Consider the following 17,285-nt stretch of genomic DNA (forward strand, 5'->3'; position numbering starts at 1 on the left):
CTAATGGTGTGGGATGTGTCCGACCGAATTACACGGCAAGATATATTTAAGAAACATAGTTATATTTATACTTATTTTAAGAACTTATTTTTACTTATTTAAGAATTCAATTTTTTAAGGGTGATTGTTTGGCTCTTAAGGGCATATTTACAAACGGAAAATAATTTGTGAATAATTTTTTTATATATTTTTTCTTAGCGATCTAAAAGTTAAGGCTATCAAATAAACTTCGGTTAAAAAATCCCAAAAAAACTCCATATTTAACGTTAAACAATTAAATTTTGGTTTATAAGAAAAACACAAGTGAAAGATAGGGTGCTAGAATTTGATGCAAGTATAGCCTTATAATTTATTTAAGATTGCAATGACAATTCATTAACTACGCATAAAGATATCTGAAGCTAATGTTTCTAGTGGCTAGCATAAAAAGTATCTCTCAAGCTCACAGGAACCTAAGCTAATGTTTAGTCTTAGTGTAATTTTACCGTCCTTCAGAAACCTCTTGTTACCTAGGTATTAGGAGGTACCAAATTTTACGTTAAAATTTTGGTACCTCTGAGTAACTACTCAAGGATTAAATCCAAAATTTATGGTATTCTAAACACCTACTAATACTATATATAACTGACGTATTGGTCGGCCGGCCGGGCTGACATCCAAGCAGGCCGAACAGAACATGGGCCAAGTCAGAGCCAAATCAACATGGGCCAGAGTAGTTTTTTTTTTTTTTTTTTGCCCCTCTCCTGCTGATTAGCCTCCATCGCTCATGTGAAAAGCAGAACTCCAAATCTCCAAGTACATCTTGAATTGACCAATGAGCATTACATGTACTCTCCATCTCACTCAATAAGAAAACTTATGCCTGCTTCTTCTTCCTGCCTCCATGTTGAGCTGAAGTTCTAAAGCAATATGTTTGCCTTAGTAGCCTATTTTGACAAACATCATACTGTCAGTTTAGGTTTAGTAGGATAGTACTAGTACACTACGACACTGATAAAATAACGACAACCTTGTTCGCGAGTGATGATTCACTCTAGATAGCCTTGGTCGATGATTCGAAAAATACGACATCTGTTTTGTATGTTTTGTATGGTAAAGCTTTCTACTTTTACCTAAATTTATTTATTGATAAATATATATAATTTATATATGTGTCTAGATTTATTAGTATAAATATAAATTTAGTTAAAGTTTTACCATATAAAATAATGGAAGGAAGAAATAAATCGTGCTTCGTGCTATTATAGTCGACAGATTCGTTGCAGGACCAATAAAGAAATCGATACGTGTCGTATATGCCCATGAGTTCTCTGCTTTTTGGCTTTTCCCTTGTGTTTATCGGCCCTCGCCATACAATTTTTTTTGCCGGTTTTCGCTGGGAGCATTGTGCCACGTTTATCAGTTCCGTGGAGTGAAAAATAGGCGTCTTCTCTGGGCTTTCTTCCATGAACCAAAAGCACATGTGGCCTCGGTACTCACACGGTCATACGTCCCCAATCCGGACTCGACGTGCGCCGTCGCCATCCGTTACACTCACCACTCCCCTTCGCGAAGTTGACGACATTGAAACATGAGAATCAGCGCATGTGGCATTTAGGATAACAGAGAGCCACAGATGGCTGGAGTGGCAATGGGTAAATCTATAGTATTACTACCCTTCATTTATACCCACCAGTAAAATTTAGTACCGTCAAAACACTCGTACTCATATCCACCTGGGTAAATTTTACCTGTCGGGTTACCTATATAACCACAACAGTTTAAACGATCTAAATTACGTAGTTTTCGTGTAATATATTACAGTAGACACTAGATACTTAAGATCACATATTCCTACAGTATGGTGAAAAATAGATGGATAGCTTAAATATCTAAGGTTTGGTTAATTGGGATGAGCTAATTTGGTATGGAAATAGCTTAGCGTACAATACTTTTCATACAAACCGTGTACGACGCGAACCAAAGGAAGCAACGTATACGATTTGTTTCGGCGTTGGCGTGGACGGAACAAGGACGCGCATGCTACTCGCTACACGGATTGTACGAGGACTTTCATACATATATCAAGACTCAATTTAATATTGGGTTAGGACGTGTATTTAAACTTACGGGTATTTATTATCTATGGTTAAACGGGTATAGGGATTATAGGTACATCCCCATACCTATGTATCCGTGGGTGAAGAAATTTACCCGAATATCTACCCATAGGTAATATATTTAGTTCATATCCGTACCCTAATAGAGTAAATACTCACTGGGTCTCGGGTCATAGATCTCCATTGCTATCGTCGTAATAAGATGGTACAGTATTTAGCTAGCGGAGTACGTCCTCCGAACCAAGACACTCTGTCCGTCTCGTCGTTTTCATTTATTTATAAGCTAGAATACCGAAATCAGGCAGAATGAGAATATACACCTCTCGATGACCGAAGAACCAAAAGAGATGCTGGTATAATATTGGGTCTCCCCCCTCGTGCGGGATAAAAAGGGCTGTATTAAAGTTACAGTCGGTGAAGTTGAATTTAATTATTTTCATCATTTTTTATTTTTTATTTTTTACTTTTAGATCGATATAAACACATATATAAAAATATTTATTTATAAATTATTTTTTTACAAATATGTTGTTTGGCTCATTCATAAGAAAACGAAACGATGACCTTATAAAGTTTTAGCAAATTTGGTGTACAGACATTGAAGTGCTATAAAGTTTTAAAACTTTCGGATGATATAATAGGTAAAAAAGCAAAATATTGTATGAATATTTTTGAAACGTAGAAAGTTACATTGAATTTTTTTTTCATCTTCATAGACGTTCATATACATTGGCGAACGGCAAGTAGCAGATATCAGATCATGATGAGGGGACTGGACCGTGCGTGGACAAGCGGCGGCGTGCACGGATTGAGTACAGCAGCATGGATACTGGTCCATGGTTCGATTCTGGCGTGTGCCGTGACGCAACGCAGCAGCTCGTCAAAATTCTACCGTGGGCTCACCTGGTGTACCTGGTCTCTCTCATCATGCCGTGACTGCTGGGCTACCGGCCTCTCGGCGAGCTTATAGATGGGACTCGGTTATGCACCGTTGGGCCACTCAGGGTTTGTTACGGGCTCATGCATGGTTCAAGTCTTGAGGCCTGGTAGCAGTGTGAGACGTGAGTAATTACGGCCTACAAGCTTTTAGAGAGGAAAACGTGCACTTTACCTCCCTCATCTATGTATCGGGTTTGATTCGCGTTCTCATCCTCAAAACCAGGTACATAGTGACAAAAATTAAGTGTTCCAGATAAATTGAGTCCCTCAACAATTTCACCATACATGGTATCCATATGGCATTGAAAAAAAATACAAAACTTAATAGGACCCACATGCCAGTTGAGTAATTAAAAATCATTAAGCCCCTATGTTAGTTAATGTGCTCTCTCTTCTTTTACACTCTCCACTTAAAAGTAAATCTATGGTAGCGAAGGTGTAGGAATCGAGGACATTGAGGCTGTCACCACGTGGGTCTAATCCATTGTCCCTGACTTAGCCTCACCCGATCGACAAGTCATGATGCCCACAAGGCAAGATAGGAGACATGGTCCACTGGTGGCACTGTGGCACCAACATGATAGAGGATATAGGGATGTCATGGTAATTAGGGAAGTAGCAAGTGATACGATACTTGGCATCCACTGGAATGCAAGACTAGAATGCAAGGTGATCCTGAGGAGGCGATATCTTTAGCTCAAAGGTCGGGGTGGTCAACCATCACGCGAAGGCATGTGTAGAGGCGGTGAGTCAAACGGTGAGACGATATCGATATTTATGGATTGGCAACAGGTACAATGGCTCGTACGATATTGGCACCATGGTAACTAATATAAAGAAATAATTTATTTTAGATGATTATCTAAATAGTAATATGGATGATTAAATTTAGATAAACTATGGAAAAGCTCTGAGATAATCTTGTTCAGCATCTTCAGTTTGTCAATCCGTGTTTAAAGCTATCGATGCGATACCAGCCCGAAGTTTTTTAGATCGTCCCAGGCCTGATGTCTGCATGTGGCTGGCAATATCAAGGACAATCAGCCACCGTTAGGAATGTCGAGAGGATAACAATTAAAGTGTTGCCTAATCGCTGCCTAATCATCGAATCTCCCGGTGGTTAAGCGGCTAAACCACAATGTGGGTAGTCCCCCTAGTAATGCTAGCGCCTCCGTGCGAGCTAGACGACAGGCAGCAGCGTACGTGACGACGAGATTAGGGGGGTTGGATGGTTGATTAACTATCGAGAACGAAGGTGAGCCGGGATTAGACTAGTCGTCGATCCCCGTCGCCGTCGCGGGGTTATTTGACGCCGACGGGCCGCCCGGCGGGGCCGCTTGGACGTTGCGCCGTCCCGGCGGATTTTGAATATTAGCCGTCGCCATGTGCCGCGCGGTGCCCGCGCCGCCGCGCTCGCGTACCAGGCTGCCCAGCTGAATACTCTACACTACAGTAGCCAAATGATATTGATACCGCGGCGTCCGTCCATGGGCGGGCTGACACAAGCAGCCGCTACCACGGTGGTGGTTGGCTCTGGTTAGGTGGTTTGGTGGTCGCTGGTGCTGCCTGAAAGCCTGCACTTTTAAGGATTTGCATGCGTGTCTCTCTGAACTGGCAGAATTCTGTTACATTAGCGGGTGTTTAGTTGGTGAAATAAAATTTTTTGCATGTCACATCAAATATTTGAACGTATGTCGGAAGGGGTTTTCGGATATGAATGATAAAACGAATTTTACGGCTGGCCTGTAAACCACGAGACGAATCTTTTAAGCCTAATTAATCCGTCATTAACACAGGTGAGTACTGTAGCACGTATGCTAATCACGTACTAATTAGACTCAAAATATTCGTCTCACGATTTCTCACGTAACTGTGCAATTAATTTTTATTTTTATCTATGTTTAATACTCTTTTTAGATGTCTAAAGATTTGACGTAATGTTTTTAGGTGAAAATTTTTGGGAACTAAACAGCCCCTTATATGGGTGTTCCGTGTTCGCTTATCCATTAGCTGGTGATGGGAACAAATCGAGCTAGTGACTCTGTTGGTTGGTACAAATGGTAGCAAGGGAATGCTAGCTGAGTGGTGAGAAAGGGACGCGTTCTTGCTCTTGCGAAGTTTGAATCTGCACGTCTGGCATGATGGATAGCAGGGAAGACTTTGTGGCTTTCAATCTGCCGACGTTTTTGGCAACTGTGGACTGAACCCTCCGCATCAATGACAGTGTACACTCTCTCTGGTGGTGTACTGTGTTGCGGAAGAAGTTTTGGGACTAGTCCCTTTCGGGGCAAACTGGATGGTTTTGGAGGCAAGATCCAGCACTGAAGAGCAAGTCGATATATAGGCCATTATCTGAGAACGAAAGATGTTTTGCTTCTCCCTTTTTGTTTACCCTTTTCTAGTGTTTGCCTGGTACTAGTATAGCTAGTTGAATTTGGAAATACGGTGGAAATAAACATAGATGAATACTAGTGTTTGCCATGTTTAGTTTCCAAAAATTTTCTCTTAAAAACATCACATCGAATCTTTAGACACTTAAATAGAGCATTAAACATATATGAAACAAAAAAAACTAATTGTACAATTAGAGAAGAAATCTTGAGACGATTCTTTTGAGCCTAATTAGTCCATGATTAGTCATAAGTGCTACAGTAACCCATAGCGCTAATGATGGATTGATTAGGCTCAAATGAGTCGTCTCACGGTTTTCTAGGCAAGATGTAAAATTTGTTTTTTTATTCGTGTTAAAAACTCCTTCCGACATTCAGTTAAACGTATGACGTGACACTTAAGAATTTTCTTTTCCCCAAATAAACACCCTTATCGAGAGAGAGGAACTCTTACCTTCCGCGATCTGTACCTGGGGCAGGAGCAGAACTAGTAACTTATCTCGTCTAGGGCTGGTTTAGCATGTGGTTTACTATTTTTAGAATTTACATGATCAATTTATAAGATATAAATAGAATTATAATAGCTAAGACCAGTGCTTAAGCCCTGTCTACCCAACCTCCGCCTCCTCCTTGGGGGCACACTACAAATCGGGCATGTATCTTGTAAGAAACAATCCAGCTCAATTTCATCCCATGTAAAAAATACTTCATTATTCGCTGAAGAAATATTCTACCTATTAAAATGATGAAACACAACTAAAACATCACACCGAAACAACATATATTATTCATCAAAGAAAAAAAACATGGGAACATTTTGACTTAACATAAAGGGCATCAAAAAATTTTCATTACAGTATAGGAAAATAAACAAAAAATCATTTCAGATCTAGTTCTTTCTTTTGTTTATTGGCCATGAAACATCATCAATATACCCAATGAAATATCTTAATCCAATACAAGAAAACATCTGAAACATCAGAATCGCGAAATATACCGTGAAATATACCACATTAGTGCCTCCCCCACTAAGACACTAGGTTATCTCCCTACTCCTTCCACAAGATGTTGGTGTCACAGCTCACCTTAGGGTCTTCTCGTCCTAACCCGTCCACACCGCCTCCAATACCTCACCACGGCACCACCTCCGAACAACATGGGGCTGTCATGCCCTCCCGCGGAACCATTTCCTCGAGAGCTAACTCGTGATCGAGGTAGACAATTATATCCTCACGTCGAGTGATGCCGCTGTAGCTAGGGTAAGCATAAGGGCATCGTGCAAATGCCCTCCAACATCATCTGCTATAGCTATGACACGTCGCTACGGACGACGAATTCATGAAGATGCCACTCACATGTTTTTTGCTTTGGACCAAATTAAGATGGTTACGTGTACTTTAAATTTAAATTAATATATATATATAATAAAAATAAATAAATTATAGCTAAAAAATTCTAAACCATGTCTCTGAAAACCCCTAGCGTAACACAGCCCAACCCTGGCTACATTGACCCCGTCACTTTCGAGTCGTTGTACTACTTTAACCAAAATTTTGTCCGTGCCCGTACCCGTTGTCGTCGATCGCCAAGTTGCTCTTCTCGTCTTTCCATGAACGAGGCGGTGAGGTGGTGAAACATCTATCTCGTCGAAACGCAACCACGCACGTACGTAGGCGTACGCGGCTCGTCACAGCCGTGCACGCTTTGCACGGCTGGCGCGAACGACGCGCGGACGCCGCGCCACGGGACGGGAGACCGTCAGCCACACGTGCAGCACTCCGCTAGCGCTAGTGAATCCACGCGACGCAGCTGCTGCAACCCTCCCTCCGTGTACGACGGGCACGACACCTCGTCTCCTACGAGTGTGTGCTCGTGCGCCGCGCAAAAAGCCGTCGCAACTCCTCCCTCCGCCGCACGCGGGCGCTGGGCGTGGAGATTTGGGAATAATTAACTTTTACCATCCTTTAAAATAATAATAGTATATTTATCACCAGGAATCACATATCATAAATAACAGATAATAAATATGTTAAATAACATTTATAAAAATAGCAAAATGTTAAATGCACGGAAGAGTTGGGAAAGGAACCAACAAACAGCATCGGTCCCGTCCTAAAAGACCGACATGCGGGGCCCATGTAACTGACCCCGACACGCCTCATTCCCACCCCCGCACGTGCGCCGGCAGCCTTATCTTTCACTTCCCCCAGCCCCAGGTCCAGGATTCTCTGCGGCCAGCGACCCTCGTTCGCCTTCCACTCTACACGGTTGGGAGAAGTACAGCGAGTAGCCGCATAAGATCTTCCGGTTACGCAGCTAGCCGCCAGATCTACCGGTGGGCGATGGCACAATCGTGAATAACCGAGAAGTAGGTGTCCGTTTGGTGTGCCCGCGAAACTCACAAGCCGTTAACCTCCCCGGTGGCGCCTTCGTTTTATGGACTTCTCGTTCGCTCTATTCCATTCCGCTCTACAGCGACGCCGGTAACGCCTCCGCTCTCTCCTCTGAGAACCGCGGCGAGGAGGAGTTAAGAGAGGGAGACAGGGCAACCAAACCGCACGGAGTTGAGGGGATGAAGGCCGAGAAGGCAGCGGTCGCCGTGGCGGTCGGCGGCGGCGACGAGTGGCGGTGCCGGAAGCACCCGGTGGCCAGATCCGGTGGCGGGGTGTGCCCGCACTGCCTCCGCGACAGGCTCCTCCGCCTCTGCCCCAACTGTGCGCACGTGCGGCCGTGCCCGTGCACGTGCGCGTCCCCTTCCTCCTCGTCGTCGGCGTCCGGCGACGCGGTCGGCCGGGTCCACACCCTCATCGAGCGGGAGCACCGGATTGCGCGGTCACGCTCCGTCGCCGCGTCCTCCTCCCTCGGAGCGGCCTCCACCGCGTCAGCCGCTGCCGGCGCTGTCGGGGGGAGGCGGAAGGCGAGGGTGTGGGGGTGGCCGCCGTTCTGGAAGGCCGCGGCCAGGGATGGGGTTGCTGCGGCGGAGGACGAGGAGGAGGAGGAGGGGCTGGGGCTCGCGAGGTCGAGCTCGGTGTCCGCGACGGTCGTGGAGGCCAAAGCGGCGGCGGCGGCGGCGAAGGCGCGGTGGGGGTGGCATTTCCCGAGCCCGCTCAAGGCATTCCGGCACCGGAGATCGTCGGTGAGCATACCGGAGCGAGGGTGAGATAGCTCGGCATGGCCGGGAAAAGCGATCCGTAGGGATGTGTGTTGCGCTTTACTAGATGATTAAATTAATTAATTAACTAGACGGGGGATTACAGGAGATTTTTCCCTTTTTTTCCCTTTTTTGTGGCTCGCGTGCTAATCTTCTGATTAAATTAGACCAAACTCCAAAAGCTGTGATTTGGGCGTAATGTGTGCATATACCACTGGTGTTGTTCACTTGTTCTCTTCGTGTTGTAGTACTAGTTTGTAACCATCAGGAATTTTAAGGTCGCCGATTTGATCTGCACGGGAAATTCTCCTCCTTTTTTGACATTGACGGAATTTGTAGACTGCGCGTTGTTTTTCTTGCATCTTTCGTTTGCGTAGTGCCACAAGATCGGAACAACGGTGGAAACCCCGACTGCCAGGTGGGCCCATCGCTCCCATGCTTGCCCGCAGACACTGGTGTTAGTATTGTACTGAGCGCACTAGTAAGATTATCTTGAAAGAACTAGCAGCGTTAGCGTGAGGCTGATCACTTCATTCATTCGTTCAATTTATGCAGGACTAGTTCGGTTTGTCGTGCTGCGCTACCGATCTGGGAGCAAAAGCGGTAGACCATCGACGCCTCAAAAATTCCCCGTCTAAATCGAGATCACTGTTGGTACTGATGCGGTAATCATTGACCAACAGCCCAAGCTTTGTCCGTGGAATCTCTCGGGGGGAAAAAGATTGGCGACGCTCTGCTCGGGCGCCATCGCCGCAGTGGGCGTGTTACTGTTGGTAGCTGTTCAGCAATCAGTAGCCCCGCTCGTGCGACACACTCGCACACGCTCGTCTCGCCTGCGACGCGACGCGAGGCAGGGCTGGCTGCCTGCCTGCAGAGTGCAGAGGCGGCAAGCGTCCGAGATTGGGAACCCTCTGGAAGATCGACGCGGCCGGCGGCCACGCCCTCGTCCCGATCGGTAGGCGCCCCGTCATCTCAGGCGTGCTTGGATCCTTGCGGCCCGCTTGGGCCGAGGCCGCGTCGTTTCCTTCTGTGCCTTTGCGTTGTGCACCCTTCCAGCCTTGAAGTGGCAGTGCTGCAGGGGAGGGCGCGTCGCATGGTCGGTGCGGCCGCGTCTTGTTTCGGTGAAACTGATGTTTTCTCTAGCGCGCGACACTGAAACAGCACCAGCAACCGAAACAGCGCGTGTGGCTTCTGCTCTGCCATATTAATTACTCCCTCCGTCCCAGAACTTAAAATTTTATCTCTTTACAGCACTAATTGTCTTATAAATTACTTTTTATTCAAGACATTTTCATTATCAACCTATATTTTCTTGCTTATAAGCTAAAATTTAATTTTTTAACTTTAATTTTAGAGTTGATTTTGAGTTTTTTTATCATAGTTTATTTTTCAGTATTATTATTTAGATCGCTAAGAACATTTATATATAAATTATTTTCAAAAAGTATTTTTTATGTACAAATATGCTATATCCTCCGTATCCTCCACCAACTATTCTACCTTTATTTATTCCTCATTAATAATTAGCACTATAGCTCTTCTTTCTTCTTTAACTCTCCTGCTAAATAAACTACTAGCAATCTATAAATGATTAAATTCTGGAATGGGACGAAGGTAGTTTTTTTTTCTTTCGATAATCAGGTACGAGGGCCATGATTGTCTCAGCGACATTAAGGTGGTGTTTAGTTGTCAAAATTTTTTTATAAAAACATCACATCAAATGTTTGACCGGACGTCGGAAGGGGTTTTCGGACACGAATAAAAAAAGAATTTTACGACTAGTCTAGAAACCGCGAGACGAATCAAAGATTCGTCTCAAAATTTCTTTTACAACTGTTAGTTTTTGGTTCATCTATGTTTAATGCTTTATTTAGGTGTCTAAAAATTCGATGTGATGTTTTGGGACATAATTGCGCGGCCGAGGTAAGGAGTAAGTGTCCGCGCTCCACTGTAGATGCATCGAGTGCCCACTGACCGCAGCCGGGCGCCTGGTCCAGCGTCCCTGCAAGCAAAATGGACCGATGCAGCTTTTGTCCACGCAATGCACTGCATGCATGAGCAGGCATTCAATTACCTCACCCTCCCTCCCGTAGAGAGGAGAAACACACATTTGTGCAAACACGTTTAGGGGCCGTTTAGTTTAAAAAAAATTTTTAGAAAAAGTGTCACAGGAAACATTTTTTAAGCATACGGGTGTACCTATACCTGTGTGCTTTCATGTCATATAAATAAAAAATTTGATAAAATAGATTTATATGATTTATATCACTCCACAAACATGCAAGTTTAAATTCAACTTCTACAAGTTATAGAAAAAACAAACAAAACTAAAACTAAGTATTCACATATTTATAATTGTTTTTGTTATTTTTGTTACAACTTATAGAAGTTGAATTTAAACTTGCATGTTGGAGTGATATAACTCATATTAACTATCTTGTTAAAAATTTTTATAATTGTTTATGACTATTTAGATGGCATGCAAGCAACAGGTGTACATACACCCGTGTGCTAAAAAATTGTTTTCGAATTGTCATGTTAAATATTTAACCGGACGTCGAAAGGGGTTTTCAGATACGAATGAAAAAACGAATTTCACGGCTAAACTGAAAACCACGAGGACAAATTTTTTAGCCTAATTAATCTGTCATTAGCACTGGTTACTGTAGCACTTATAGCTAATCATGTACCAATTAGGCTCAAAAGATTCGTCTCAAAATTTCTTTCGTAACTGTGCAATTCAAAATTTCTTTCGTAACTGTGCAATTAGTTTTTTGTTTTATCTATGTTTAATGTTTTATTTAGATGTTCAAAGATTTATTGTGATATTTTTTAAAAAAAAATTTGAGAACTAAACGAGGCCTTAAGCTAGGTAGGAGTAGCATGGACAATTCCTTTCTGACACCAGCATGATGTTGCCTTGCTCATCCAGTGCTGTAGTACGGTAAAAGCCCACGGGCACCGTCCGATCCTATCAGCCGTCCATTTCCACTCGATATCGAGGCCCTACAAGCCATGGGCCAAGCGTGGAGCAGGTAACGTTGCTCACTAGTAGAACAGTGCGATTTATGTTTGATTATTTCAGCTGGGAGACAAAAGCTGGTACGGCATAAACACCGGCGTCACACGCTAACACGCTTTACAGGTCAAGGAATTGAAGATCATGGCCAGACCTTTTAAATCACAAAGGAACCGCTTCATGATTGCCGTTCCTTTTTCATGAGACGCAGGATGATTGCAGAGTTTAGCACGGCGGACTTGCCAGGAGGCCCAGGAACGACCTGAACTGCTTACAGTTTGGAAGAAAAATATGCATCCCTTTCTAGTTTCCTTCTGCCACTGATGACAAACAAGTATAGCTACAGAGAAAAGAAAGTATTCCCTCTAAGAAGTTTAAACTATGACTAGATTCATTTATTGATTAATATATATTATTTATATATGTATATAGATTTATTAGCATAATATAAATCTATACAATACTAAAAAAGTCTTATACTGTGACTGTGAAACGGAGGTACCAGGAGCACTAGAGACTGAGTGATTCCACCTTCCGTGTGACCAGTCTATAATCACACCAACCATGTTCTGCTACTACAAAATAATTGTACTGCAGGATGCTGTGTTGTACCGTTGTTTGAATAAATGGCATACCCCTAAAAAGGGTGGCTACAGGATCGAAATTTACATAAAATTTCCTCCTGTCCTTGGCCACTTGATAATATATGGTACTTGGATAGAGATTTTTGAGATACCAACACAAAGTGAAACTAGCATGATCTGGACTGAGCACCCTATATCTCAGCATAAACATCACCACAGATCTGTGATAGCACTGGAGCTCTCTTATTCTACTACTATGGCTGCGTTCGGTGGAGATGGGGATTATCCAGCGCGAAAAATATAGTAATAGATTAGTACATAATTAATTAATTATTAACTATTAAAAAATAAAATAGATTAATACAATTTTTTTAAAACAACTTTCCTATAGAAAATTTTTTAAAAAATACACCGTTAGCAGTTCGGGAAGCGTGCGCATGAAAAACGATAGAGAAAAGTTAACTTATAGCCTTGCCAAACGCGGCCTATATATATTAGTGCGTGGACTACATGTACAAAATATGGGAGGTTATATTTAATCAGAAAAGAGACTGTCATCTACTTCTGTTAAGCCATGTTTCATGAGAAAGGATAGGTTTAATTTGTATTTGTGAGAAGTTAATCACCACAACGGCACAAACCATATAGCTCATTTTTTGTGAGAAGCCAAAATACGTCTGGAAATTGAGTGCATGCATTCTTTGCAGCAAAATTACACTGGTATACGACAGAATACATTGTTGTGTTACAAAGAACAGACACATACCCTGTCGTATCCATGGTTGTGTTAAAAAAACAGCTAATGGACAAATATATGTACCTGTAGATCAATGAGGCTCCAATTCCCTCAAATGTCGGGCCCTGGAAAATGAAACCACAAATACATCGACAGCAACATCAGCTATAAACGGAACTTTTCAGTGTTCACACTACTAACAGGAATCATGACATGAAGTATTGACAATATTAGAAACAAATTACTACCTCCGTTTCACATTATAAGATGTTTTGGCATTTTCTATATTCATATGGATGCTAATGAATCTATACACATTTATAAAACATATACATCGATCCATTTATGAATATATGTAGGGGCAAAACATCTTATAATATGGAACGGAGGAGGTAATCATCAAGCTCAAATGAAATGTCTTTACCATTTTGAAGAATGGTCTATGCCGAGGCCATTGCAGGTAAGTATCATACCCTTAAATCTTGTAAGGTACTCCTAAAATTGAGGAAAAAACTGGCAAAAGTCATCACAGAGCGTGCAACGTGGAAGGCCAATTATAGAAGAAAACCTTACACGCAAAGTATATCGATTTAACTCGTAACAGCCAGAAAGGTCATATTCAAGACGCTTAGCCGGATCACTTAGAACTGAAAAAAAATAAGATGTTACCATATTTATATATAGAAAGCAGAGGGTAATAAGATCATCTGTGTCTAAACAGTCAAGAGTGGAAATAACCTGTGTAGGCTTCATTGATCTCCTGAAATTTAGCTGTGACATCATTATCCCCCTTATGCTTATCTGGATGCCACTTCTGTAGATGAATTACCAGTTACACCGAGCCAATTTATATTTATGTGCACACCGAAAAAATGTCCAATAACAGCATACCAAAGCTAATCTTCTATAACTCAATTTGATATTGTCGTCAGATGCATCGTAATCAACCTCCAGAACTTTGTAATAGTCCTGCCGTTCCAAATGAATATAAAAAATAAGACATATTGAAAAAATAACCAAGTGTACATGTGCAAAAAATAGTATAATGATTATGGACACTTTTCAGAATATGAATGCCATAGTATTCCACATCATTGGTATATAGATGATGCACTAGGCATGTTAAAACGTGCCCATATGATAGTCCATAAAGTGGATGAATTTTAGATAGGCACAACATTTTAGGAGTAAGTGCCAGCACGGCGCGTGCATAGCACAGGTGAATTGCATATCAACAGAGAGTGCTACAAACCATATAATAACACAATGAATTATCATATGTTATAGAGGCATACAGCTGGCAGGTAAATAGGACCAATGATATAGGATTAAATAGCCTAGCAACTTCGAGGTCCTCTAATAAAGATACACTCAATTGCATTCTGAGTAATAACTTGTTTGATTGTTTCACATCCTTTTAAGTTTCAACCCCCACAAGGCCACATTCTATTAAAATAATTTTCATATAGGAATTTTTGAACAAAAATTCCTAGTCATGAGTAGATAGCATTTTCTGAGAGGAGTAATTCAGACAAAGCAACACGATCGTTGAAACCTACTTTGTAGAATTCATAGAATTTGCGTTAAATGATATAAAGGACATCAAGACAACCAAGTTAGTATACACAAAATATAACACCACCAATGCATTGATCAGAATTTTAATGCAAATGAGTGCAAAGTTGAGTTAAACAACCAAATTCTTAAAAGGAAACAGGAAACCTATTTCCTATAAAATTACAATACAATGAGACCCGATAGACCGTTACAATACAACGGTGACACAGATTGAGCCTACAGAGTAAGGAGTCCAGTCTCAACCCCTCAATGGGAGGTTTGAACTCAAAGGCTGAATTCACCAGTCAAGAAACGTAGGGCAAAAGTTGATCTTGTGCAGAACCTACAAGCATTTGCGCCAATGTTGTGCAGGAAGATTAGCCGAAAGCTACAAATATGGAACTAGGCCACTCGCCACAGTTGAGCTTGACTAAATTTGGCCACCAGCCAAACAATCATATGATCTCCACTAGTGAGACCGCCGGCAAAGCAATGCTACTCTAGCCGCAGTGCAGTACTATTTGTAGCCATCACAGTATCAAAACGCTCCTGAAAAAAAAAAGGGGTTCGGCCCAGAACCAACCAACAAATTATTGGAAGGGCCTATCCGCCTTTTTCCTGGCCATGGTGCACGCCCGATAGCCATCAGCCCCTCCAATAATAGAACCGACTGGTTCGCGCAGCCGCAGCACAGCTCTCGTTTCTTCTAGACAACGCCGCCGCAGAACCAAATCCAGCCATAGACGCACGAACTGAAGCTCAAACGCTCCCGTCATCCCTTCCGCGGAAATTGACGGGATAATACAACCGGAACCGCGGGGGGGGGGGGGGGGCGCTTACCTTGTGGGGAGGCTTCTCGCTTGCTCCGTCCATACAGCGTAACAATTCATCACCCCGAGCTGATTCCTCTCTTCGCGGTCGCCTTGTTTTCCTTCCGAGCGGTGGAGGGGCGCGCGGCTCCCGTGCTTGGCTTTGGCTTGGCTTCGTGGATCCGGGAGGAGGAAGCCGAGGAACGAATCGATCGGCGGTGAGGAGGCGAGAGCGAGACCGGGGTGGGTGGGATCGGAGGAGCCGGAGGGAGTTCCTTTTCTTCCCTCCCTTAATTTTCTTTTTTTGTTCCTGTGTTCTTTTCTTTTTCCTAGTTTTCGCCCCCATGTGAATGGATAATAGGGCGAGGAGATGACGTGTATCCGACCCGGACACCTGTCCTTTGGCGTCACCGGAAGCGCTGCGCATCGCGGCGTCGCCTCGTCCCGCCACCGGAAGAATGGGGCTCCGTGGGCAACCGTCCAATGGGCCTGGTTGCAGGAAGTTTTTCGTGGGCCGAACGGAGGGTCAAGTCCTCTGCGTTTCTGCGCACAAATTACGCGAGAGATTTACATAGTACCACCTCCGTCCAAATTTGACTGCGTCGGTAGATTTACGTGTTTAACGTTTGTTCATTAGTTTTATTTTTAAAAAATTGACTTAATAATAATAAAAAATATTAATTTTATTTTTTAATAAGAGGAATGGTTAAATGTTAAATATAAACAGCGTAAAAATGTATTCTTTATAAAACAGGGGCAATAGTTGTCAGTTTGCCACTAAAATCTAGAGCATGTACAGTAATTCGGAGTATCTTATTCCTAGCTAAGTTGAAAAGGTCGGTCAATTTTTAGTCTCTCACTTATCGTTGAGTTCTAACAACGTCCTTAAACCACGTAAAACAAATCTCTCTCTTTCAAAAACAGTTTAAATGTGGGCCCCGGCACCATTGATTTTTGGTTTTGTTGCTGTGGCGGTAAAAGAATATTTTTGAAAATATTGATCACCTAGAAGTAGGGATTGAGACGGTTGGATACGTAAACAGGCAAACCATTTTTACATACATATTATTTTCACGAACGAAATCAAAATGGCAAGCCAGGAATAAGAACGGTTCGGAAATATCAGTATATTGAAAACAGTATTATCGAGCAAAAACATGCCGGTAACAGTAGAGGACTCCAAACCAATAATTCATTTTAGAAAATAAACTACATGTATATTAAATTGATAAAAAGTTCGAGAATTCAACGATATTAAAGTGATAGGTAGGTCCATAAAACACAATAAAATGAGATCCACTGTTAGAAAAGTTTATAAGTAGAAAAGTGTATGGATAGAAAACAATATATTTAAGTTGTGCTAGCGAGCTTGTGGACTAGTCCCTTGCACCTTGTGGGATGAGTAATCATAGTTGACCAGTTGGGTTTTGCGGTTAGGCGTCCGCTGTGCGAAAAACAATATTTTTTCATATTCCTAAACGGTAATTACCGAAATAATAGCGTTTACCAACAAACGGTTGGTAAATAGCAAAATCATTTTCAATACCATTTCCATATTATTATCATTTTTGTCTATTGTTTCCATCAAACCATTTACGTTTCCTGCGGACGGTAATTTTTAGAAACGATAGACAATATATCGAGAGTTTTCATGACCGTTTTCACCCCGACCTATAAGTGGGACCCACTTCCTCCACCACACCCTCTATCCTATCGTGAGCGCTACACCATTTGTCAACCGCATTCCTCCTCCTCCACCACCTACAACCGCCCTTGCCTCTGTCTACCGCCATGCATTATCATCCTCCTCGTATATCCCTCTCCTTGTATATCTCTCCCATTGAGTCACTGATCTTGGGTTTGAATCTTGTCCGGTTATATGATTTACTATCATTTCTAGGATAACGTTTTCTTTCGTGTAGAAAAGACTTAACCCATATTTTTCTGCTTATGTTCATATTTACGAGTTATAGTTTGCATTTATAATTATTTTTGAGAATT

At 42.5% G+C, this 17,285-nt stretch overlaps 2 protein-coding genes across 2 annotated transcripts; one reads left to right on the forward strand and one right to left on the reverse strand.

The window, feature by feature from the left end:
• The first annotated feature begins 7,895 nt into the window (after positions 1-7,895).
• LOC102721807 lies at positions 7,896-9,874 on the forward strand. The gene is made up of 3 exons (XM_006647653.2): positions 7,896-9,036; positions 9,135-9,182; positions 9,263-9,874. The coding sequence occupies exon 1, from the start codon at positions 8,001-8,003 to the stop codon at positions 8,586-8,588; it is 588 nt and encodes a 195-aa protein (XP_006647716.1). The 5' UTR covers positions 7,896-8,000; the 3' UTR covers positions 8,589-9,036; positions 9,135-9,182; positions 9,263-9,874.
• A 2,880-nt stretch (positions 9,875-12,754) lies between these two features.
• Positions 12,755-15,621, reverse strand: LOC102722089 (chaperone protein DnaJ). Its single transcript, XM_006647654.3, has 6 exons — positions 15,316-15,621; positions 13,810-13,887; positions 13,657-13,732; positions 13,492-13,565; positions 13,343-13,413; positions 12,755-13,043 (listed from the first exon to the last, which is right to left on the reverse strand). Exons 1-6 carry the CDS (start codon positions 15,346-15,348, stop codon positions 13,010-13,012), a joined length of 366 nt encoding a protein of 121 aa, XP_006647717.3. The 5' UTR covers positions 15,349-15,621; the 3' UTR covers positions 12,755-13,009.
• Between the last annotated feature and the right edge of the window lie 1,664 nt (positions 15,622-17,285).

Source organism: Oryza brachyantha, chromosome 2, assembly GCF_000231095.2.
Source record: "Oryza brachyantha chromosome 2, ObraRS2, whole genome shotgun sequence".
Classification (NCBI taxonomy): domain Eukaryota; kingdom Viridiplantae; phylum Streptophyta; class Magnoliopsida; order Poales; family Poaceae; genus Oryza; species Oryza brachyantha.

Bases quoted from the DNA above. Each gene is read 5' to 3' on its own strand.
- LOC102722089 (XM_006647654.3), bottom strand. From the start codon at position 15,348: ATGGACGGAGCAAGCGAGAAGCCTCCCCACAAG. The intron at 13,888-15,315 runs GTAAGCGCCCCC...TTGGAACGGCAG, and splicing joins GCGAGAAGCCTCCCCACAAG to GACTATTACAAAGTTCTGGA. The intron at 13,566-13,656 runs GTTATTTCCACT...ATTTTTTTTCAG, and splicing joins GATCAATGAAGCCTACACAG to TTCTAAGTGATCCGGCTAAG.
- LOC102721807 (XM_006647653.2), top strand. From the start codon at position 8,001: ATGAAGGCCGAGAAGGCAGCGGTCGCCGTGGCGGTCGGCGGCGGCGAC.